The following is a 23,159-nucleotide window of genomic DNA, read 5'->3' as shown; positions in this document are numbered from 1 at the left end:
CCAGCACCAGACAGTGACAAGGAGACACCCCTCCACTGGACGTACGGATGGCTCTGACAGACACACGTACAGCCGGGGGGGAGTGAAGGGATGCAGGCAGGCACTGGGGATGCACTGCACCACGTACCGCGTACCGTGCCGTGCCGTGCCGTGCAACCCGTTCGGTGCGGTGCGCGGGACCGCACCACGCCGTGCAGCATCCAGCACCGGGCACGGCGCCGTGCCCGGGACCGTGCTCCGTGCTGTGCCATGCACCATGCCCCATGCCATGCAGCGCCCTGCACCACGCCATGCACCATGCAGCGCCCTGCACCCTACCACGCACGGTGCAGCGCCCCGCACCGCGCCGCGCCCCGCGCAGCACCGGAGCGCCCTGCGCACGTCGCGCCCCGCACAGGGCGCCGGGGGAGGGCGGCCAGGCGGGCTGCCCGGGCTCTGCGGGGCAGCGGCGGCCGCCACGCGTGTCCGCGGGCTGCTGCAGCCGGGGCAGCGGAGGGGCAGCAGCGGGACCCGCCCCCCCAGCCCCCGCCCGGCCCGTACCTCGCACCGCCGGAGAAGGAGAGCCGCCCGCCGCCGCGCCGCGCCCCGGCCCCGCCACCGCGCTCCGCCCGACACGTGCCGCGCCGCGCCGCGCCGCGCCGGCGGCGGGCGGCGCTGCGGCCCCGGCCTCCCGCCGGCCCTGCGCAGGGCGCGGCGCCGGCCCACCGCCCCTCCCGGGCCGCCCCCGCTTACCGGCGGGGCTGCGGGGCGGCGACGCGGGGCGCTCCCCCGGCGGCGCGGGGCGGGGGCGGCGGCGGCGGGGCGGGGGCCGGGGGGCGCGGGCCCCGCCGGGCGGGAGGGGGACGCTGGGGCGGGCTCCATGGCAACCGGATGTAAGCGGCGGCGCTCTAGCCGCGGCGGCCGCCTCGCTGGTGCGGCGGAAGGGCGCGTCTCTGTGGTAACGCGGAAGTGCGAGCGGCCGGCGGCGCGGGCCGGGTCGGGCCGGGGTCAGCGCGGCCTCCGCCGCCTCGGCCTCCGCCGCCTCGGCCTCTCCCCCGCCCCCCGCAGATGGCGGCGGCGGAGACGCTGGTGCGCGGCCTGGCGCGGCTGCTGCAGGACGCGGGTGAGTGGCGGCTGCCGCGGGCGGGCCCCTCTGAGCCGGGCCGGGCCGGAGTGAAGGCCCCGCTGTGGGGGCAGCAGCGCTCACGGCCCGGCCCGTCCTCCCCCTTCCCTGCAGGGGACCTCGTCCTGGACGGCTCCAGCACGCTGACGCTGCTCACCCCCACCCTGCAGCACCTCACGCAGGTGTTCGAGCAGCACCTGGGCTTCCGCAACCAGAACCGGGGCTTCGTGGCCCTGCCCTCGCACCCCGCCGAGACCGCCGCCATCCTCCAGGCACAGTTCCTCTTTGACGTCCTGCAGAAGACTCACTCCCTGAAGGTCCGTACCTGCCGTGGCCGGGCATGTGAGGGGCCAGGGGTACTGGAAGGCCGGCCAGCGGAGGTGGCAGACACAGCTGCCTGCTTCAGAGTGGCCTCCTTTGGTGCCCATTGACCCTGCCTTACGTGCATGCTGTGTGGGTCAGATAGCTCTCGCAGGGCTGTTGCATGGGGTCGTAGTTCAGCATGATAGTGTGTAGCTACTTCATCTAGGATCAGCCATGCAACTCAGCGGAAAGTTTTTCAGAGTTAAAAACAGGGGCAGCAGGGGTTAATTACGTTCTGACCTTGGTAAGGTGTTGACATTGTTGGGAAAATGATTATTTCCTGAAATGCTTGAGCAATTCAGGCGGTATCTGGCAGCTGAGCACAGCTGAGTGCTCCCTGAGTGATGATTGATCGGCACGAGGCAGCAGAGCCAGGGTATTTGAGCAGAGCGGTTAGACATTGTATACCCCCGCTACTCTGAGACCTTCTGCTTCTTATTTCTGAGTTTTACATGCTCCTGCCTGGGCACTCGTTCTGGTTGATCTGTTTCATAGCTCAGTGGGACATTGCTAGTAACGTGTCCTTGTTAATTTTAAGGTGGCCTTAATAAAGGTAAAAGTACAGAGCTAGGGATTCTTCAGAGGGCTTTTTGAAAGGTGGCATGTGTTACAAGGCTGCACATGATTATACTTGGCACTGGTAGGAGGGTAGTAGAGCTGAAATGGGCCTGAAAGGGGAAGGGGAAGCTTACGTTCCACGCTGGTGCTCAGGAGGTGGTGTGGCTGAGCACTACAGCCTGCGATGTTTTTAAAAGTGTTTTCCGTGTGAGACAGATTGGAGAGATTATCTGAATGTTTTTGGGAAGGTTTTGTAGCAGTGTGCTGAGGGTGGCGATTGGAGTGGGGCTCGGAGCCTGCGGAGAAACATGGGGCCCCTGGCAGGAGGAGCTGGGGAGGGATGCTGCAGTCAGGAGGATGTTGTGGCGAGTGCTTGTGTTAACCAAAAAATGGGCTCTTTCTGTAACAAGCCTGTAAAGAAGGGGAAGCTACCCATTGTGCTGCGGTAACTGATTTGCTTGGAGAAACTAGTAATTTGTATCAGCCTGATCAGATTCTTAAGACGGTGGAGGGAGAAGAGACAGTCAGGACACAGAGCAAGGATGGCATCCGAAATAAACTTTGCTGACACTGATAATCAGAGCTTCCCAGTGCAAGCATCCCCTACAAATGGTCCTGTTTAACATGCCGCATTAGTGCTGGCAGGCAGTGGGCAGTGATTCATCCCTGCCAGGGCTGTAACTGTGGAAGCGGTAGCAGTGACGAGGCCTTGGGATGTCTGTTCTGCACCTGATGAGTCACTTCTGCGTGAACGTGGATGTAACTGGCAGAGATGGTCTCTCCAGTTGTGCTCTGGTGTCCGCAGTGGAAGCGTTAACTACTTCATTACTCACTTTGTCTGAAATACTGTTTATGCACTGTCCATAGAAAGCATAGGAAGCTGGATTTAATAAGCTGTTTTGTGGTACGTGAACACAGCCTAACTACCTTGTGGTGAAAGAGCCTGTGGCTGCACTACAGAATGCGAAGAGGAGGTTTGCAGGTACCTCAGTCTAGTGCTAACAGTGTCTTGGAGGCCAGCTCTGTTTTCCATTGTATTTGCTTGTGATTTGCCTTATTTGGCCTGTTCTAGTGAAATGCACATGCACACCTCCCACCAGTGTACTAGTTCAGCTCAGTTGCTCGATAAACATAGCTCCAGCAGTTAGATTCATTTATATAGTCTTTATTTAGTAGATTTGTTAGTGGTGGCTGATGAGGAATCCAGCTGTCAGACCCCCCTGTGGTTCTGAAAGTGGTGAAGCTGCATGGGCAGGGGAGACGAAAAGGAGCTCTGTGGTCTGGCAGACTGTGGTCTTGCACTACCTAACATGCTTTTGTCTTTGACCTCTATTGAGCTATGGGGCCAGGAGACTACCGATACCGGCATTGGGGGAGAGCTTGTTAGTGAACACCTGAGCGGCAGGGGGGGCTGTTCAAGGTGCTGCAGTCAGTGCATCGGGAGGGCAGTATTACAGCACAAATTGAGCCTGACGTGAGACTTCTTTTCTGATTTCTCTAGCTTGTTCATGTTCCAAATTGTGTTTTGCAATCTGCTGTGAAGATCTTTCCTTTCAAGTCCCTCCGGCATCTGGAAGTAAGTATAGGAGGCAGAACTGGCTTTATGTCTTGCTGTTTGGCTTTTCTTGACTTAGTTTTGTGGTTGCAGAACACCTCTAGTCCTAAAAAGTGGGTAGGCTTTTGTGGCTTCCCTAGAAGGCTAAGTCTAAACTCCTGCAACACTTGCTTGGGGTGCAGTTTGGATACGAGCAAAGGCTGGAGCATTAGGGAGGGAGGCTCCAGCAGGGAGATGGGAAATCCCTTGCAGACATGGGCCTGGGATGGCAGCTGCTTTTACACTGTAATATTTTGATGTATATTGTTCTTGCTTTCTCATCACTGCTTCAGTTGAGGTCTGTCCCTCCACACTGCCTTCGGGGACTGCGATTTGTCTATTCTCAGCTGGAATCTCTAACCTGTTGCAAATGTATCAGTACACTGGAGGTGAGTGTCTCTGCACAGCTGGTGGGGACAATTGCTGGAGAAAGGCTGTCTTGATCCTACAGCCCCTCACACAAGGAAGATGTAGGTGACAGTGTTAACCATCTTATCAGTCCATGTTGTATATGGCTTTTTCTCCATTCCCCATTCTGGGGTCTTACTCCTGACTCAGACAGCATTGAAGTATTCCCTGGTTGGATACACCTGTGCTCTGTAGTCTCCTTTTTAACTGCTTGAGAATTTCTGGCTCCGGCCAATATTCATATCAGCTAGGTCTGACTGTTCTGTGTGTCTGGCTGTTTCCATGTTCAAAGGCCCGCAGCCAATTGAGGCTTATTTCATTGTACCTCAGCAGATTCAAATAAGAGCTGATTGTCAGAGGGAATGCTATGCCCCAGTGTCTTATCTGCACTGGTGCCCAGCAGGTTTCTGAGACTTGAAGGCAAGCTCCAGCCATGGAGAACTGAGTAATGTGGGCTGTGCTAGCTGTGGGGCTCTGGGCTTCTGTCTGTGGCACAGAAGCAGCTGCCTGCTGGGGAACAGGGGCTGCTGGTAGGGAGTGCTTTGAGAGCTTCTTTTGTCTGCCAGAGCACAAGTTGTTTGGCCAGGGTGTGTGTATCTTTCAGATCGCCATCAAAGCAGAAGTAAAAGGTTTTGTTAGCATGAATCTTTGTGCTTAGTGTTCAGAGCCTATGAATTGTAACATGTTAACTATTGTCATTTGAGTGTAGGAAGCAAAAGCATCTCCCCTTCTTTCTAAATATCTAGCTGTGGAATTCCCACCACCTCCAAATACTTCAATTAGTGACATAAAAGCCACTGCCACTCTAGGCAAGGCAGGGTCTGTAAAGCACAATATGCCAGACTTATTCTAGACTAGCTGTTCTCCTGTGTTCATCTGCTGTTACTGTAACAGCTAGTACTCACCAAGGAATGCCTCCTCACTTCTTCCTAGGAAATCATTTCTGCATGCGGTGGAGATCTGAGCTGTGCTCTCCCGTGGTTGGAATTGCAGACTGTGAACTTCAGCTATAACTCGATCACTGCCTTGGATGACTCACTGGTGAGTGGGGCATCCTTCCTGCGTGACTGAGGGGAAGAGAGGAGATGATCACAGCCAAGAACTGGGCACTCCTTTACTGATGCTGCTAGGTCTTGGGTGGGAGGGAGCGGGCAGTGTTAATTTTGCTGGCCTCTCCCAGCAGGACAGGGTTTCCATGCTGCAATAGAGATGTTTGCAGGATCTGATCTAGTATCTTTTTGTCCTTCAGCAATTACTGAATGCTCTGAGAGTCTTGGATTTGAGTCACAACAAGATCCAGGACTGTGAGCACTATCTAACAGTGAGTATCTTGGGCTGAGCACCGGAGTTTCCTCGTATGGAGAGGACACTGCTAAACTGCTGTAATCGTTGACCATGTACCTGCTAGGTGAAATGCAACAAAAGAAACTGGAGATGTGGCCCAGCTGGCATGCGATTTAGAGCTAGTGCTTGCAGCCTTGAAATTGTTGCCCTGTATGTGCAGCCCCTGTGCCACTGAGGCAGAGAAGGCAGTGTTCCTCATCTGCTCTAAGACAGGGAAGTTAACTGTATGTGTCACTTGGCACTCCAGTGTGGCTGAGTGATAAATACAGCGATACATACAGTGTACGCTGTACGTACAGTCGCACATGCAGCGTGCACTCCATTGTAGCCAAGACTTTGCTGTAACCTGTGCAGCAGGTGGGAATTATGTAGCCAGGCGCAGGGCTGCAGAGACTTGCTGTTTGGTTTGTTCAGACTGCCAGTACCATTTCCTTCTTGCTCTCAGAAATCTCCTGTCAGTTACTTTAGAGAGGTGGTAGTCCATCACAGTGGCATGTGCGTCTCTGGGGAATGGCCATGAAATCCATGTTCTGCTGGGCTAGATCATCTTCTTTTAAGAGAAGCTATGAAACAGCTTTTCATGGAGTTGGTGGGGCTCACAATGTATCATTCACCATCATCTTTGCAAAGGTAAGAAAGGACTTCTTTTGGTAGTTTAGTCCTTTTGCTGAAGCAGGGGGTCCAGTGCCTTCCTGTGCTGCATTGAAGTTGATGAAGGAGAAACCTGCACCTAGTAAATTTTGTAAAGCCGTTAGATCATGCTGAGCGCCCCTAGACAAACCACTCCAAATGTGAACGTCAAAGTCTTGCTGCAGAAATAGTCTTAAGAAACTCACTTGTTGGTTGACCTTGATGGGATGGAAAAAACGGTAGGGGCTAGTGCCGTCTTGAGTTCAGGGTCAGGCTTTGAGCTAAGGTCCCAATTGATCCAGTGCTGCTCTTCTCTCTGAACAGACCCTTACAGAACTAGAGTACCTCAATCTGGCTTATAACTTCCTCACCAAGGTGCCAAACCTTGGCATCTTCGGCCGATCCAAGTTGGTGACTCTGATCCTGCGCAACAATGAGCTTGACAGCATTAATGGTGAGCCCACAAGGGAGGAGTATTTCTGAGTTTGAGGCCTTTCTCTCTTCCTCAAGAGGAACAGAACTCTTGGGCACAGCTGTTTTTACTAGGGTTCAATTTTGGGGGAAGAGGGGTAGGAGGGAGGTTCCTAGGTTATATCTTCTAGCGTGCTGATGGCTTCTTGCTTTGTTTGCAGGGGTTGAACAGCTAGTGAATCTGCAGCACCTGGATGTGGCTTATAATCTGCTGCTGGAACATGCCCAGTTGGCACCATTGTCCACTCTGCAGTATGTAAAAAAAGTAAGCACAAAGCCTGGTGGGTTGGTAGATTAGAGATGTCATGGTCAGGGGGTGCAAGGTGGAGACTGTGTGGCGAGAAGAGAGTTTTGAAAGATCAGTTCCACTCTTGAGCATTTGATTTTAATGCGGGAAGCTGATGGGGGAGCCTTGGAGAGACACCTGTGTTTCAGCCTTCATTTTCGGTGACTCCTGCTCAAGCTAACCTTTTTCCGTATGTTCATCCCCACCTCCTTGCTCCCCCTTTCCCATTTTAACACTGTCAAGTTCAGTAAAGATCCTTCCATAATCCTGTTGTGGATTTGTGTGTTCAGAGAAATCTGAAGGAGGGTAACTGCATACACTATAGTGCTTGTGAAGGAAGATAGCCTGCAAAGGACTGTTCTCTCAACACTTCTCAGAGTCAGTACTGAAAAAGCCCCTAACGATTTATGGGCATGAGTAGGAAGTACTTTAATTTCCTTCTCTATTTGCTGAACAAATTTCAGGAAACACTGTAAAAGCTTAGTCCTCTCTTGGCTTGATTCCACTGCAAGGATATTTCCTGAGGCAGAGAGAAAGCCTGGAGGCAGATGAGGTTGGTGCATAGAATATTGCTTCTAATAACAATTTCTCTATTTCCCCAACCTAGCTGCATTTAGAGGGAAACCCATTATGGTTCCATCAAAACCACCGATCTGCAACCCTTGTACATCTGTCTCCCAGGGCAGCCTCCTCCAATGTGAGTATTAGCCACGTGCCTTCTGCTCCTGCTGTTGAAGGCATAGGGTGGTCTGACACTCAGGGGCAAATGAGGGGAAAGAATTTCATAAACCTGAAAATGTATTCCAGTGGTGTAACAGTGGTGATTGTTTTGTGGTGGGGGGCGGGGTTCAGGTAGAGTAGTTTATCCTTAAATTTTTATGTGGTGTGCTGGCCAGGGCAGACAGAGTTGAATACTGATCTCAGGTTTGCAAGACCTCAGATCTTAATACATCTTCACCGTCTGCTTCATCAGTTTTGCTCACTGATGGTCCCAAAACTTTACTCTGTTCCTGCTAGGTAGTGACTATGTCGTTGGACTTCGCAAAGAAGGAACTCGCCGTCCTGGCCCACCTTGCCTAATTACATACTCCTTTGGCAACCATGGCCACCTCTTTCTTTCTCCCCCTCACTCTGCTCTCAGCTAGGTGTCATCACTGTTTCCCTTGCACTCTGGTGCTTAGGTCAATTCTTGGTAATCTGATTTTAAACAAAGAAGCCAGCAAAGACAGCATTCTGGCAATCAAGTAAAGTAAACTTGCTTGCTAAGGGCCAGAGGTGTTCCAGAGCTGGTCTGCCCCTCATATTAGTGGCAAATGGCCGGATTCATTGTCTTCAAACTGCATCTTGGAACAAGCTTTCATTGAGCTCGAGTTACTGGAAGCTAGGTAGACTCAGGCTAGAAGTAGGGTACAAGCTTTGAGGCGAAAGTGAGTACCTCCCAAAACAATTCGTGAGTTGTTGCAGAATAATCTATTGCATGTCTTCCGCAAACTATCTTGGATACATTTCTGGGAGTTGTAAAGTCTGTAAACAGGAAAATCACAATGGTCCCCTTGGCCTTATATATTGTTAAGTCAGGTAGCTACAACTAAAAGAGTGATGGATAGGCAGGAACAGGGTTGTTTCTGGTAGTCTTTGCAGTTTTGTGCCAGGGACCCCAACCCTAGGGTGGCCTGAAGGGGAATAGGAGTCAGCAGATGTTGTCCCGAGCATGTGCCAGCCAAATGGAATCTGACTGCAAATGGGTCTCTAATTACAGTTCCTCTTGGATGGGGAGCCACTCTCTTCCTCGGACCTAATGGTAAGTACAATTGCTGTAAACTGATCTTACTGGCTTTGGGAGTGAGAAGACTGACAGGTTTTTGCATTGTCGTGTGTCCCATTAAATCTGTATGGGCTGCCTTGACTCTTTGACACAGTTCATTTTGGCTCAGTCCATGCTGATTCCTAGTAATTGTTGGGACTGGGCAGCGTAACTTATTCTGTCCCGTGTAGCCTTGGAGAACTTGGAGCCTTGCCTGTTTCCTCTTCAGATACTATTTGGTACTTGACATTTGAATTACATGGCAGCAAAACAGTTATCAGTTTCCCATCTGCTGTTTTTAAGAAAGGCAGAGATCAAGTTAAATCGGAGTGGTCGTGATAAACAATCCAGTCAACCAGGCAGGATCTGTTGTCACCACTTTGACTGAGGTGGTGAAAGTTTGGGGTGAGGAGCAGGGAAGTTGTCAGCCTGAGATGTGGCCTGGTTGCCTTGTTTCCCCTTTGAACTCAGCAGGCAGCGTTCTCTTCTTTTGGCTTTAGCACCTTCCAAGACTTGCGCAAAGTGTGTCACAGTCCATCCACACTTCTACCTCAGAGAAGACTGCGCTGGACCGCAGTGCTCTGGACAGTTCCTGTGCTGCAGATTTCAGTGACAGTCAGTCCCCGGCGGAGAATGTGGCTGTCAGGCTCCCTCGGAAGAAAAGCAAGGTCTGGGAGGGAGATTCTTAACCTGGCATGTTGGGTGAAGGGGCTGCCTCAATGTGAAAGCCTCGTGCAGTGGGATGTGGTCTTGTACTGACTGTGTGGTAGTGAGCCTCTACGCTGCTGTGTGTTAGGAAGGGGCTGGGCTTAACGTCAGTCTTGATATACTGCAACAAATGTTTCATGGTGTGCTTCTGCACTGTAACAGCTATGAACCCTTCAGCTTGGCAGAGCCCCTCATCAGATGGTGTTTTGTTTGTTCTGGTGCCTACCAACTATTCTTATCCTGTTCCAGGGCAAAGTCAAAGTACGCAGAGCGAGCATTTCGGAGCCTAGTGACACAGGACATGAGCCCCAGGCTTTAACTCTCTCTGCTGGTGAGGCTTGTCATCTTCTTCAGTAACACAGCAGCTGAACTGCCCACAGTCAGAGGAGTGTTCTGGCATGGTGACTGTTTTCATAATTCCCAAGTTTTCTCTCTGCAGGCCTGGTCCTACAGCACCAGAAGGAGATGAAGCGCTTGGACAGCTTCAGAGATCGCTTTGGTGTTGACTGGCTGCAGTACAAGAGACACCTGGAGGAGTATGACCAAGTACCTGTCATCAGCCGTAGCCGTTCTGCAGACGAGATCACAAGCAGACCTGCTGCAGTGGACTTGCAGAGTGAGAGCTCTGACCCAGAGCAAGGAAAACCCCAAGTATGCCAGAAAGAATCGTCTCCTCCTTTGGATGATACTGAGAAGGAGGAAAAACCTGAAGTACAGCTGGATGAGCCTGTGGAAGGAGAACAGAGAGGAGAAGAGGAGGCAGATGAGCTAATGCTGGGGGAGGGTGAAGAGGAAAAGCCAGAAGGTAAACAGGTCCTTTCACTGCTGTGTTTGAGGGCTTGGGTGATGATAGAATAGACGGATCAAATGTGATATCCCTGAAGCTTTATCATGCTGCCCAGTATTGTGGGAATTCTAAGGACTTGGGCCAAGCATGCCCAAAGGCTTGCTGTGTGTACTGACCTGTACTGTGTCTTGTTCAGCAGTGGACCTTTGCCAGCCAGTGCTGGTGAGCCAAATAGAAGGTGAAGGGGACCCAGAGCCAGACTGGATCTTCCTGCGAGTCACAGCTAAGCATGTGATTGAGGTGGAACTGAAGGCTGCCAGAGTCCTCCACAAGCTGGAGCTGAAATGCCTGCAGAAGGTGGAAACCTCTGAGATGAACTGGAAGAGGATGGTGAGTTATGCCTCTGTGTGATCCTTTGGCATCTTACTCCCTCTGTGGGCCAGCATTCTGGATCTGGGCTTCTGTTAGAGTACCCTGCAGGTCTCTTCCTAGCTCCTGCAAAGCCTGATAGATTGAGCATTTCTTTCACCCGATGCATGTGTATCTGACAGTATCTGTATTGCTTAGAGTACTGTTGCGGTTTAGCCCCAGCCAGCAACTAAGCACCACGCAGCTGCTTGCTCACTCCCCCTGCCCCGGTGGGATGGGGGAGAGAATCGGAGGAGTAAGAGTGAGAAACACTCCTGGGTTGAGATAAGAACAGTTTAATAATTGAAATAAAATGAAGTAAAATAGTAGTAGTAGTAGTAATAATATACAAAGCAAGTGATGCACAATGCAATTGCTCACCACCCGCTGACCAATACCCAGCCAGTTCCCGAGCAGCGATAGCTGCCCCCCAGCCAACTCCCCCCAGTTTACATACTGAGCATGATGCCATATGGTATGGAATAGCCCTTTGGTCAGTTTGGATCAACTGTTCTGGCTGTGCCCCCTCCCAGTTTCTTGTGCACCTGGCAGAGCATGAGAAGCTGAAAAGTCCTTGACTAGCGTAAGCAGTACTTAGCAACAACTAAAACATCGGTGTGTTATCAACATTATTCTTATACTAAATCCAAAACACAGCACTATGCCAGCTACTAGGAAGAAAATTTAACTCTATCCCAGCTGAAACCAGGACGAGTACCTGTGATAACGCAGCAGAAGCCAGCACCAATTCTGTTCCAAAGCTGGAGTTAAAAAGACAATGGCTGGACTTGTTGCAGTGTGCAGGAACGAGACACTTCTCAAGAGGATCCTAAATGAAATGGAGACCTCCTTTCCATCCATTCCTTCACTGGGATTTCACCCTGGCCTTGGAGGACTGTGTGTGGATTGTGCTTTTTCTTAGACAGTGCAGCACTGAGCCTAGTGTCATGTTTAGAAAGCTACTGGTAGCTCAGTGGGTGCGTTTCCATCCGCTCTAGGTGCGTGCTTTAGCACTACGAGCCCTATTTTGCTTTTGTAGTACTTTAGAAAGGGAGTTTGGAAATCTTTTTCCTCATGGTAGGATTTTAACATTCAATGTGTGCATGGACATGTTCACAGGCTTCTCTAATACTGTTTTCTCCAAAAGCTCCAGCTCATTTTTTCTTCCTGCCCTTGTACCTCTTGAATGTTTGTGGCTTGATATTCTTCTGAAATACCTTTGTGAGAAGGTGTTCTGTTTGAAATGCTTTGTTTTGGGCCTTGAAACTTATTGTTGTCCTCAGCACTCATGAACTTTATTTTTATTTATTTATTTATGCCCATTTTACCAGGATTCCAAATGCTATCAGCTATGGAGGGCTACTCAAGGCTTACTAAATGAAGTGCTTATATGGTCACATTTCAGCCAGGTGCAAACAAATGTAGCCTGTATACTGGATGCCGCTCCCTTTCTAGAACTGGTGTTTTCTGTCTCCTGCAGGACCTGGAGCGAGTTTTCCCTGTCCTCACATTGCACTTCAGCTACATTCGCAAGGACAGGCAGAAGCGCAAATATGTGGTGCTCGATGACTGCCCGGAGCAGTGTCTACAGGTAGGAGAGGCTAGAGGGGGAAGCCTGGACAGGAGGACAGTGTTACTGGAAGACACTGAATTCTTCCAGCCACCACAGGGCCCCTGTTCTCAGAGCACATGTGCATCTGCTGCCCTGTGGCAGCCCATGTCTGGCTGGTAAGCTCAGGATTTCTCCTGCTGCACAAATGACTTGTGGAGGGCCCCGTGAGCATGGCCATGGGTAGTGGAGCTCCTAGAGCATAAAGGGTGCTCTCAAGGAGAAAGCCTTGGAGTTTTCTCTTTCTTGGGGACAAAAGCTAGGAGTCAAGTTAGTGATCCTTACTTGTTGTGCATGTGCAGCATAATGTTTGCTGGGTGCTGAGTGATGCACTAGCCCGTACTTAGCCTTCTGGACAGTGAGAGTGTTGATGCTATGGCAGCTCTGGTCTGCACAGCTGCTGCAGGGACTCTGGTATCAAATCCAAGCATTTTTCTCGAGGTACTGTTGTTTAAGTACATTGAAACAAGTTGTTACAGAGAAGGCACAAATAGATGGGACCTTTGAGACCAGAGTTCCAGGGAGAGTCTGTCAATATGTAGATACGAGGCACAGACCTGCAAAAACAGGTTCTCTTGGTCTTCTGCAGTGAAGCTCTGTGTCCTTGACAAGTCTTGCACAGACTGGCTGTTGTACTCTGTTAGCTGGGAAATGGCCCTGCACCTGGCACCATGAAATGCTGTAATGAGGCATGTGAAGAGGCTTGCTGATGTCAGAGGCTTGCTTTTATTAGGACGGTTATAGCTGCCTGCTAGCGCTCTTTTCCCTGTGCTGCTGCTTTTAGAGTGTCCTTGAAGTGTTGTCTCCAGCTGTTGAGGAGAATCGGCGAACTCAGGACCAGAAGAAGGGATCCACAAAGCTCCAGTGCCTGAAATGCAAGCAGGAGTTTTCGCAGTCCGTGGCTCCCTGGCATCGAGGTCCATATCCTTCAGAGGCTGGAGATGCCAAAATCCTGGAGACCTTAGTGGCCTCAAATCAAGGTAGGATGTAGTGCCCAGAAGAAGGATGCTTGCTAATGCCCAGGCAGGCTGCCAGAATGGCAGCTGTGGTGCAGAGCGTAGAATGTGTAGGAGAGGGTGATGCCTTCACTGTACTGGAATTAAAACCTGTTGTGGGATGTACTCCCACTTGGACTGGGAAGAGCCTGCCTTGTTCACTAGCAGGAATAAGCCACTGGTTTAAGGTTAAGCAAACAGCACCCCTGTTGTGGGTGGGTGGGGTCTGGGAGAACATAGGGGTGCTAGAAACTGCAGATGATCCACTGAAGTCTGGGAGAGGCCTTAAAGGTCATGTAGTCTCATATCCTGTTGAAAATTGGCAGCTCTGTCACAGAGACTAATTTGTTCTAAAGGCCTTTTGCTAAGAGGCTTCTGGGGAATGTCCTCCAGTATTTTGGGTAAAACTTTGGCTGTAAGACATCAGAAACACAACCAGAACCCTAACCTAAGTCTCCCTGGCTGTGATCTTAAACCCACTCTTGCTTCCTTTATGGGGAATGATTTATTCCTCTCTTTGTACTTGAGGGCCATTGTTCTTCCCCTGCAACTAGTCCTGTCTTCTGTCCTCTACACTAAATCAGCTCAACTCCCTAGATAATATGCTTGTCAGTCATCTCTCATACAATGCAGTTATTCTTGCTGGTCTCCTTTGTACTCTTTCCCATTTGTCCACATTTTTCTTTGGGTGTCTGAAACTAGATGTGGTATTTTGGCTGAGACATGGCTAGTGCTGAATAGGCGTCTTCTGATTGCTGAGTTTTTCAAAGCTCAGTTTATATTTGAAGTGGGGAGTGCCCAGCCTTAGCCTGGAAGATGCTGCTTGTTTGACAAAGTATCCTGGGATTGAAGTACTGCGGTGAGGGCAGAAGTGCTCTCCTGGCTGCAGCACTTTCCTCCACCCCGGGACACTTTCTCCCCCTGGCCAGGGGAGTCCCAGGATCCAGCTGGGAGTCTGCTGTGGCATGGGTGAAGGGAGCATCAGGAATTGGGGTCAGGAGGGATGAGAACAGCTGGAGAAGGGACGTGACATGCTTGTGGTTTGGCTGGCTGGAGGATAAACCAAGCTGGGGATGGAGGTGGCCAAGGAAGGTTGGATTGGCTGGTCACGAGCTTGGGCTTCAAAGGCTATGTGAGCACGTGTGGACATGAAGTGGAGGAAAGTCATGAGCCAAAGCCCTGATGTAGTTTCAGTTGCAACTAGTGCACACACTGGTCACTCTAAATCTGAACAGAGCTATTTCAGGTGGATGTTGGCACTGATCCAGTATTTCTTGTTGATTTGTGTGGCGAGGTGTTTAGGATATGATTCGGAACAGAGTTGCTCAACAGGCTGCTCAAGTTGGACTATAACTATTGTCTACTTTGAAAGGGATGGTTTCTGGTTTGCGGCGGGGGGGGGGTGGTGGCTGTGCAGGGGCAAAGTAAAATCTTGTTGGGGGAGAGCTGTTCTGCTTTTTCTTTATCCCTGACAAAATCTTCCACAGATGCTGCAGCAGCTGGTGAGCCCATAGCCTGTCCCTGTTGTTCCAGTGACCATGTGGTCATCCTGCCCTCAGAGATGTGCTCCAGCACGCCTTTGCCACCTGGCCCTGATAGCACGAGTGAGGACCTGTCAGACTCTGTCCTGGAGGGAGGCAGCCAGCAGGAGGGCCCAGAGGAAGCTCCTGCCCTGCCCAGTGAGAGTGGGAAGTTTTACATCGGCGGGGAGGACAGCTCAGAGATGGATACCAGCAACAGCACGAGGACCCCAGAGCTGAGTGGCGAGCGTGACGGCGCTCTCCATTACAGCTCCCACAGTTCAGATGGGGGCTGTGGGAAGAAGGAGCTGGGCATGAAGAGCCAGTATTTGTCCCTCAGCCACACAGACGCCAATGGGGGCAGCTTGATGGGGAGCTACCGATACAGTGTTTCTCATGGGCCCACTCCTTCCCAGCTCTCTTTGAACTCGGAGTCCGAGGAAACATGGAATCTCAGTCCCTGTGAGTATGTAGGAGCTGTGCAGGGTTTGGGGCTGTACACAGCTTGGTATTGGGTTTTATCACTGGTGCTTGCAGGGTGGACTGCCTCCTCTTTAATGGGGAAGGGGGGTCATCAAGCACAAGCAGCAGTGACCATGGTTCTTGTGAGCAGAGTTTTTCATTCCCCTCTCTGTTCAATCTTCATGCCTGAAGGTAGAGAAAATGAGTCAGCTCCTAATCCCTAGTATTGCTCAGACTCTTGAGTAATAGGGTCTTATTCTGGGAGCTGCACTGCTCAGTTACAGACACAGTGGGTTCCTGTGGCACCAGTGAGCTGCCAGCTGGAGCGTTACCTTTGGAGAATTGTACGCACAATTTCTCTATCTTTATTCTCTGACTTAAGTGCAGTGTGAGGCTGGTGTGTTTGTTGCAGGCTCTGGTTAGTGGATCTACAGTTACTTGTGCTTTCCTCAGTGGTCTTTGTGAGCTTCAGATGACAAAGCCTGTCCAAAAGAAGAGACTGTGTGCTGGCTGTGTGAGGGCTATCGTGCAAGACAGCAGTTACTAGGAGGTCCACAAATGCTTTTTGTGAAGGGCCTTGAATTTCTGATGTAGCAGACTGCCTTTGCTGGGGCATCAGCTTGTGATTTACAGAATAACTGAAGTTGGAAAGGAGCTATGGAGATTATCTGGTCCAGCCCACCAAGTGGCTCTGCTGCAACTGCAGTCTAGTCCTGATTGTCAAACCCATCGGCTTCTTGATCTATAGAGATCTCCCCCAGCCTTTCAAGACTGCTGTGCCTCTGAAAAGGAGTTGGTATAGGACTAGTGTTTAGGATTGCCATGTTCAGTCCTGTACACTGAACCCAAAACAAGGGTCAAATCACAAGGTCCCAATTTAAAACTGAGCCTGTGAAAAAGTTCCTGCTGAGGAGAAGTTGATCAGTGTTTCTGGTGGAGAACAGGCTCCGCTGGGAAGCATGTACTCTTGGGCAGTATTGTGTCTATTGTATAAATTATTTGGTCATACAGTTGCATGGAAAACCTAATTATGTTCTTAAGCAGTTTTACTGGTGTCTTCCTCAGTCCCCTTTAGCCTTACTACAGTCAAAGTCAGAGTTTAAAAAGTTGACCTTAGCTGACATCAGCTGAAATGAGAAATGTCTTTCTGGCTTTGTACTAAAGAATTGCCCTCCTGCCAAATCTGGCAGCAAAGCAGTGTCCTGCTATGACTAAGCTGAGCATAGGTTGAAGATGGGTTAGACCAAAGCTTTGTATATCTGAAAAAGCAAGTGTTGGAATGATGGAGTCCCCTCACGTCTCCACATTGAGACCTGTGGCCTCTAAAGCCCTGGCTTTGGCCCTTTGTCTTAAGGAGAGACTTGATGGAAGCAGGTATGCAGAGGGGGTGACACTGCTGCCGTGCTGCCAGTCTGCAGGCTTGGGCAGCATCTGGTCAGTGGGCAGGGTGTCAATCATACCCTTTGCTCTTCTCAGCCGTAAATGGCATCCTGAACACAAGGGACTTCCGTTCTGTGGATCATCGCCTGAAGCTGTACCTGGATATGGAGGTTTTTGAGGAGAACGCTGAGGAGTTCCAGTGCTTCCTCAAGGTGAGCTGCAGCACCACTCCTACAGCTCCTTGGCTATCCTTCTAGCCACCCTGCAAGTTCTGCTCCAGGGTGGCATCCCAGAGACTGAGGTGTGAAAGGAGCTGAAGTGTGTTTGAGTTGGTCCTTTCCATGGGTAGGCTGGCAAGGGGCAGGCCAGTGCTGTGACCCACCCTCTCTGTGCTCTAGGTGGTCATGGTGAAGTTTGGCCGACAAGGAGAGTTCCTCTCAATCCTGGTTGCCTCTGATCTCAAGATTTACGTGCTGGAAGTCACTGGGGTTATCAGGTGAGACGAATGGTGGCAAGTGAGACCCTGCAGCAAGGCTGTGAGTGCTGGGTAGTGCCAGCCTGTGCTAGCCTTGCCCTGAAGGTGTGGTGACATGCAAAGGCTCTTCTGGCAAACCCCCCTGCTGCAATCTGATGTGGGAGAGGAGATGGGGCAGCCTGCTGCAGCTGAGGGCTGTGCTCTGTAATTAGGGGACAACCTGCAGACTGGCTGAAGAAGAATGACTCTCACTACCTCTCTGATATTTCCCATCTGGAAGTGGGACTCAGCCACCAGAGCTTGCGAATGGAGTTTGAGAACCCAAAAGCCTCCTACAATCTGCTGATCCGGAACCAAAGCTGCTGTGACCAGTTCCTGCAGACCCTGACATGTAAGAGTAGAGCTGTAGCGGGGGCAGCAGGGGGTGGAGAGGATTTGGAAGATTTTATCTTGGAGAGCTGCCAGGAGAGCTGTAGTTCCATGTATGTTGGAAATTCACTTCTTGCCAGCTCAGAAAAAAGTTGGGCGACAACGGCACTGGCATCATAACTTCCAGTGCCCCTCTGTAGACTAGAGAACCATCCTGAGCTGTTTTGTACTGCCCTTGGGCTTGCAATAAAAGACATCTACCTTCTCCCTTTCTTTAGATCTCATGCAAGAGCTGCCTGCTAAGCACAGGAGTAAGGTGAAGGAAATCCCCACTGTGGAAATGAATCCACAACATTGGCTATGGTAAGAACAGCCTTTGAGAGGTTAGGGTTTTGGATAGCAGATGTCTGCTTTTCCAGCAGTGCCTGGGAAGTGTAGTGCTCAAAACAGGGCAGCACAGGAGGAGGCACCACTGGAACAGCAGCCAGGTCTACAGTACAGGTTTAAGGCAGCTGGCTCAGGTGCCTGCTGCACAAGGGGTGTCATGGACTGAACCAGGCTGGGCAACTCCAGCTCTCCTAGCAGAGCCTGAGCAGAATATAATGGAGGGAGGAAAAGGGGGAGGCATCGAGTTGCCTCCTCCCTTGTGAGAACCATTTGTTTCCTAGCCAGCAAGGTGGTGGGCAGAGTAACAGGAGAGAGAGGAATTTTGCAACAGCTGGAAGAGATGGGTGCCTCCCATCCTCAAGAGGACAGTGAGCAGTAGCTAGCTCACAGTAAGTCTAGCCTGGAAACAGAGTGGTTCCTTGATCGGCCTGCTGTTGTATCTCCTCTAGGCCTCTGCTGGACTCCAAGACCGCAGATTCTGCAGCTGCAAATGACACTTGTTTCTTCTACCTGCTGGCCTACCTGATCCAAGGTACAGGAGATCTCAGTGGCCAGGTGTCCCATACCTTGTGCTGTCTGCTTACGTGCTTGTGTTTTTAGTGCGTAGTCTGTGGGAACAGAGCTGGGCCATTGCAGCAGAGATGGGGTGGGGGCATGGGTGAGGGTGCTTTTTTTTTTTTTTTTTTTTTTTTTTTTTTTTTTTTTTTTTTTTCTTCACCTCCTTTTAAGTCCTGAGACATGTAGGATAGCAGCATGCTTCTTCCTATATACCCACTGAGTCTCCCAGCCCTTTTGGATGTGGAAGTTCAAGCTCTAGGGAGTAGTTGGTCTTGCACACCAGCTTTGGTGACAACTCAGAATGACTTCTGAGAAGCTGGAAAAGGGCTGGATCATTGCCCTAAGCTGGGAGAAAGCTGAGGGGTTATACACACAGCTGGTTTGTGTGAGGAGCTGAAAGGCTCCTTGGTTTAGGAAAACAGAAGCAGGTGTCTGGAACTTGAGATGGTAGGACAGGGACAGCCTGCTGGAGCCTACCAAGATCATTCCCAGGGCTTGCTGAGGGCCATCTGTGCTAAACCTGGGATTTGAGTCTTCAGTGAGCAATCCCAGTGTCTTCTTAGCTTGGGACACTGAAAAAATCAACCTAGCTGTTAGTCTCATCCTGACCAATTTATTACTGCTCTTGCATCCTCCTTTACCATTGACCATTGGGGAGGCATGAGAGAACAAGAATGAGAAGGAATCTGTGGGAAGTATGTTTATTGGTCTCCTCAAGCTGAACAAATAGCCTGTGGGAGGGAGGCCTTAAAGTGCGTTTTTTTTACTCCACGGTTTTTCTCCTTTTTTAGAGTATGGTGCCCAAAACTGGGCACAGTTCCAGCTGAGGCCTCACTGCCAAGTAGACAGGACTAATTAAACATCCTATTTCTGATATGCCTACTAATTCCCAAGAGTGAGATGTGACAAGAAAAGCAACATATTGCTGTAGCAGCTTGTGATCCGCTGTGACCTCAGCCAGTTCTGCTAGTGGTTCCCTATTTCTGTGCATCTGACTTATTCCCAAGTTCTGGTGCTCTTCTTTTGTATCCACTGAAATCAGCTGGATGATATTTATGCTCCCTACAGTTTATCAAAACTACTTTGCTTCCTGCCATACTTATGATGCATCCCAACTTGCCAACTTTGTCTGTGCTCTCTGTTCCAGCCATCAGGTATCTGCAGCCAGACAAATTCAGGACAAAAAGGGCAGCCTTTTAGCTGGAGCTCCTGACTTTTAACTAAGGAGTAGTAAAGTGTTGTTTGAGGTCAGAGGGCTCGAGTGTCTTCTCCTGCCTCAATAGAGGATATAGGCTGGACAAGGCTTGCTGGGCAGTGGTCTTTCATATGTATGCTCCTGCAATGAGCTTGGATAAGCTGGTCAAGCCCAGCCACATTTAGCTACCTTGCTCCCCCTCTAAAGTCAGGAAGCTGGATAAGGCTGTTCACCCAATTACTGGTGCTGGAAAGGATTTCCCTAGGGGAGGAATGAAAAGCAAAGCTGGTTCTGTGGTGACTCAGGCTCTCAGCAAAGCCTCTCCTGTTCCCTCGTATCCTTTTAGGGGCATCTGCTTTCCCTGTGACCCTGCTGAGCACCCGAAGCATGCTGTTTCTGCTGGAGGAGAATCACCAGTGGCAGGTGCAGCCCTCCTTGGATGAAGACCATGAGGCAGAAACGCCTCCTAGGAGCAACATCCAGTTGAAGGAGAAGCAGCCGATCAGCAGTATTAGCAATGTCATAACCTATCGCCTCTGTCCTTGTGACATCAAGCTGATGCTTTATGATGAGGTAACCAGGAGGTGGTCATGGGGCACATGAGATGCTGGGGGCTGGGTTGTGCTCAGATCCTGTTCCTGCCAAGACTGTCATGGGGCTGTCATCTCCCATCCTAACCTAGGGCCTTGCACCACAGAGGCAGGGGAGCGCAGTGAATTGCTGCTGTGCAAAAGTCATGCAGGGACACTTCCATGGCTGGCAGCAGAGAGGGAGGAGGATGTCACTTAAGAATTGGGAGGAGCTGGCAGCTGCAGTGGGGAAGAGTGGCTTAGGGCTGATCAGTGCCTTTGAGGCTAGGCCCTGCTCATCCGCCTCCTTCTCTTTCCTCCCTCCCAGGTGCTGAAGGTGGAGAGCACTTGGCACATCCGCACAGAGTGCCCTGAGCTCCTGGTAGAGCTGGTGGAGTGGATCCGCAGGCCGTGGGAGGAGATGTTCTCAATCGAGCTACGGAAGGCTGTGTATGAGGCACTGGAGTGAGCTCGCTGGCTGTAGGCGGGTGGGACTTTGAGTCAAGAGTGCTGCCGTGCTGGCAATGGTGCACAAGCATCTCCCACTCCCATCTGACCTTGCTGTCCTGTGGCCTCTGCTTTGTACTCTACTCTTGCCCCTGGCCCCTTTTTGGTGAGGAGGAGGGGAGCACATGATGGTCTAGACTGCACAGTCACTCACTTGCACTGAGCTGGCCGTGGAAGGAGGAGGTGGAGGGTGTTCCCTGTAATACTGCATAAGCTACCCAGAGTTTTAACTTGGCAGTGTCTGATAGTCTCTTTCAGGGTCATATAGACTGTCACTGAAGGAAAAGGGGAGCCCAGCCAGAGCATGTTCAGTGGGATGTGCAGTGGTACTAGTAAAACAGCAGGCCAGAGGCTCTTGGGTGCTGTCGTCTCTAGCAGGTGTATCTGCTGCCTTCCTAGCTGTCTCAGAACAGCTGCCATTATCTGCTGGTGACTTTTTTTTTTCTTTTCCTCCCCCTCCCTCTTATCCATGGCTTCCCTAAAGCTGCCTGCTTCAAACAGGAGCCTGATTGCACAAGGGGATGAGGCATGTTGTACTAATAACCCCACAGAGAGCCCTTACCTGCCTGCCTGGCAGGGCATGGCTCAGTCTGCTGCTGTAGTCTTTCACTGTCACTGGGGAGGGAGGAGCTGTGAGGGTCTTAGCACAGAAATGTGTTGTTCATCACTTAGGGGTCAGGACCCTTGTGGGCACTGGCAGGTAAAAGTGAGGCTTAGGCTTTTCTGAGCAGTCCAAAAGCAAGAGTCTATTTTAACATGAGTTTTACTATTTTCTATTGTAATAAAAGCTTATATTTATTGAATTGTCATGTTTTCCTTGTTTTCATCCTCTTGTACTGCTATAATGTCTTTGTAAGGTCTTGCATACTAGCTTTGCAGCAGCCTCAAGGGTTCCCCAAGGGTTCCTGCATCTCACAGGGTCTGAGCCATTCTCCCCCTCCTGTTCAGGGTGGGTGCTGATGGGCTGCTAGACTAATTTTCTCCACCTGCCTGGCTCCCAAGCAGCAACAAAGGAACAAGGCCCAAACAGGATTAGACTGACAGCAGGTACTGGTTGTGGTGTTCTCCTGTGACAATTGCCCTCAGGTGAGCATCCTGGGGGCTTCCCGCCCCAGCAAGTTGCTTACTGGCTGTACAGGCCCTCAGAGGCACACCTCTCACAGGAGCTGTTGCTGCTGTGACTGTGGAGGTGGGAGTAACTGCCCCCAGGTTCTTTCCTGTACCAGGCTTTACCTTGTCTCAACCTCTCCTGCACAGAGTCAAATGCAGCTGAAAAAATGCTGCTGCCTGGCCTGGGCTTGCTATGTCACAGGGTCTCTGCACCCAGCCCAGTGAAGAGCAAGCAGAGACGCTGTGTGTGGTGTTTCGATGCAGTTGATGCTCCCTGTTGGGGTGAGCAGAAACGGGCCTGTTACATTAATGTGCTGCCAGGTGGATCTGATGCCCCAAGTGGTCACCTTTACTGATGGCTGCTTTTCCCAGAACAGTGTCTGTCTTGCTATGAGTGTTCAATGCACAGTTTCAGGGCAAGTTTTCCGACTGCTGAATCCTTAGTGACAAAACCTCTATTTTACAGTGAAGTGATCTTGATTTCTTTAAAGACACGTATTTGTCATTCAGTGACCTGATGCCTGTTTTCTTTGGATACTGAGCACGGCAGCTCTTGGCAAGCCTCTACGACATCCAAACCTTCCACATACCCTAAGCTGGTGTCTAGCTTCTTTCATCTAGAAAAGAGCAGTGACTGGGTCCCACAGCATCCTGCTGCTCCACTCTCACCTGGATGGATGAGCTAAAGTTTCCCTCCCTGCTCAAACCCAGCTATGCCATCCTCACAGCCTTAGGAGAGTGGGAAGTTCAGTTTCCATACTTTGTAGTGGTCTGAAGGCCGCCTCGCAGTGTGCAGTTGGATGCTTTCTTGGAATTGCTGTACTATTAGACTTTCTCCTGTCACTTCCAGAAGCAGTTGAGCTGCTGAAGGCCCACAGTGGCTGATATTTTTATCTAGCCTTCTATAGACTTGATTGACAAGATATATACTGTCTTGAGGCAGATGTCACAACGCATTCCACTTTCTCCCCTCTTCCTAAATGGGCATATGGCTGCTGCTCTCTGTTCTTTTGGAGCGATCTCAGATCGCACGCGGGCGTGAGCTCAGTGGAAGCGCTGCCAGCACCTAGCGCTTTGTCCAGGGGAAGGAGTCTCAGAGCTCAGCCAGTAAAGACCAGTAAGGGTTTTCTGTCTTCATCTTGCCATTTAAGGATCTTGCGTAAGTACTGTCTTCACCTTCTATAGCTGTGTTTTTCACAAAGGGTAAGAGTCAAAATTGGAGTTACTGGAGCAGCTCGTTGATGTCTCTTCTGCATAAGCTGATCCCTTGAGAAAGCCCGTCCCTGGAGCTTGCTTTTTTCATCGTAGCCGAGCTACACTTTGCTCTGCCATGCCAGTGTCTGGGTATGCGTTAAGGGGCCTGACAAGGTGTGGACTGCCAGAACCAAAGGTTTCAGCTGTGTGCCTGTCCACAGCTCTTCTCAAGCTCTTCCCGGTTTTTACTGCAGAAGTGACTACTCATTTGCTTCTGCTCCTTGCCATGTCTCTGCAGGTCTGTGCCCTCAGCTCAGCACTAGCCTCTTGGTCCCGTTAACAGCTCCCTGCTCTTCTGCGTTCCTC

General features: G+C 50.9%; 1 protein-coding gene across 1 annotated transcript; it reads left to right on the top strand.

Annotated features, from left to right (window-relative positions):
• Positions 1–859: 859 nt before the first annotated feature.
• On the top strand, positions 860–21,256 carry STK11IP (serine/threonine kinase 11 interacting protein). The gene is given in 26 exon segments (XM_075710937.1): positions 860–969; positions 971–1,037; positions 1,039–1,102; positions 1,217–1,419; positions 3,525–3,599; positions 3,911–4,006; positions 4,959–5,066; positions 5,275–5,346; positions 6,324–6,453; positions 6,632–6,735; positions 7,364–7,453; positions 8,516–8,557; positions 9,061–9,228; positions 9,518–9,599; positions 9,708–10,073; positions 10,255–10,445; positions 11,944–12,054; positions 12,857–13,052; positions 14,555–15,049; positions 16,526–16,641; positions 16,828–16,925; positions 17,117–17,295; positions 17,552–17,636; positions 18,110–18,192; positions 19,760–19,986; positions 20,311–21,256. Coding segments are annotated over 26 exon segments (3,699 nt in total). The 3' UTR covers positions 20,452–21,256.
• Positions 21,257–23,159: the final 1,903 nt, after the last annotated feature.

The sequence above is a fragment of the Pelecanus crispus genome, chromosome 5 (assembly GCF_030463565.1).
Source record: "Pelecanus crispus isolate bPelCri1 chromosome 5, bPelCri1.pri, whole genome shotgun sequence".
Taxonomy (NCBI): domain Eukaryota; kingdom Metazoa; phylum Chordata; class Aves; order Pelecaniformes; family Pelecanidae; genus Pelecanus; species Pelecanus crispus.
The sequence above is the reverse complement of the archived record's forward strand: the minus strand, read 5'-3'. Positions and strand labels throughout refer to the sequence as shown.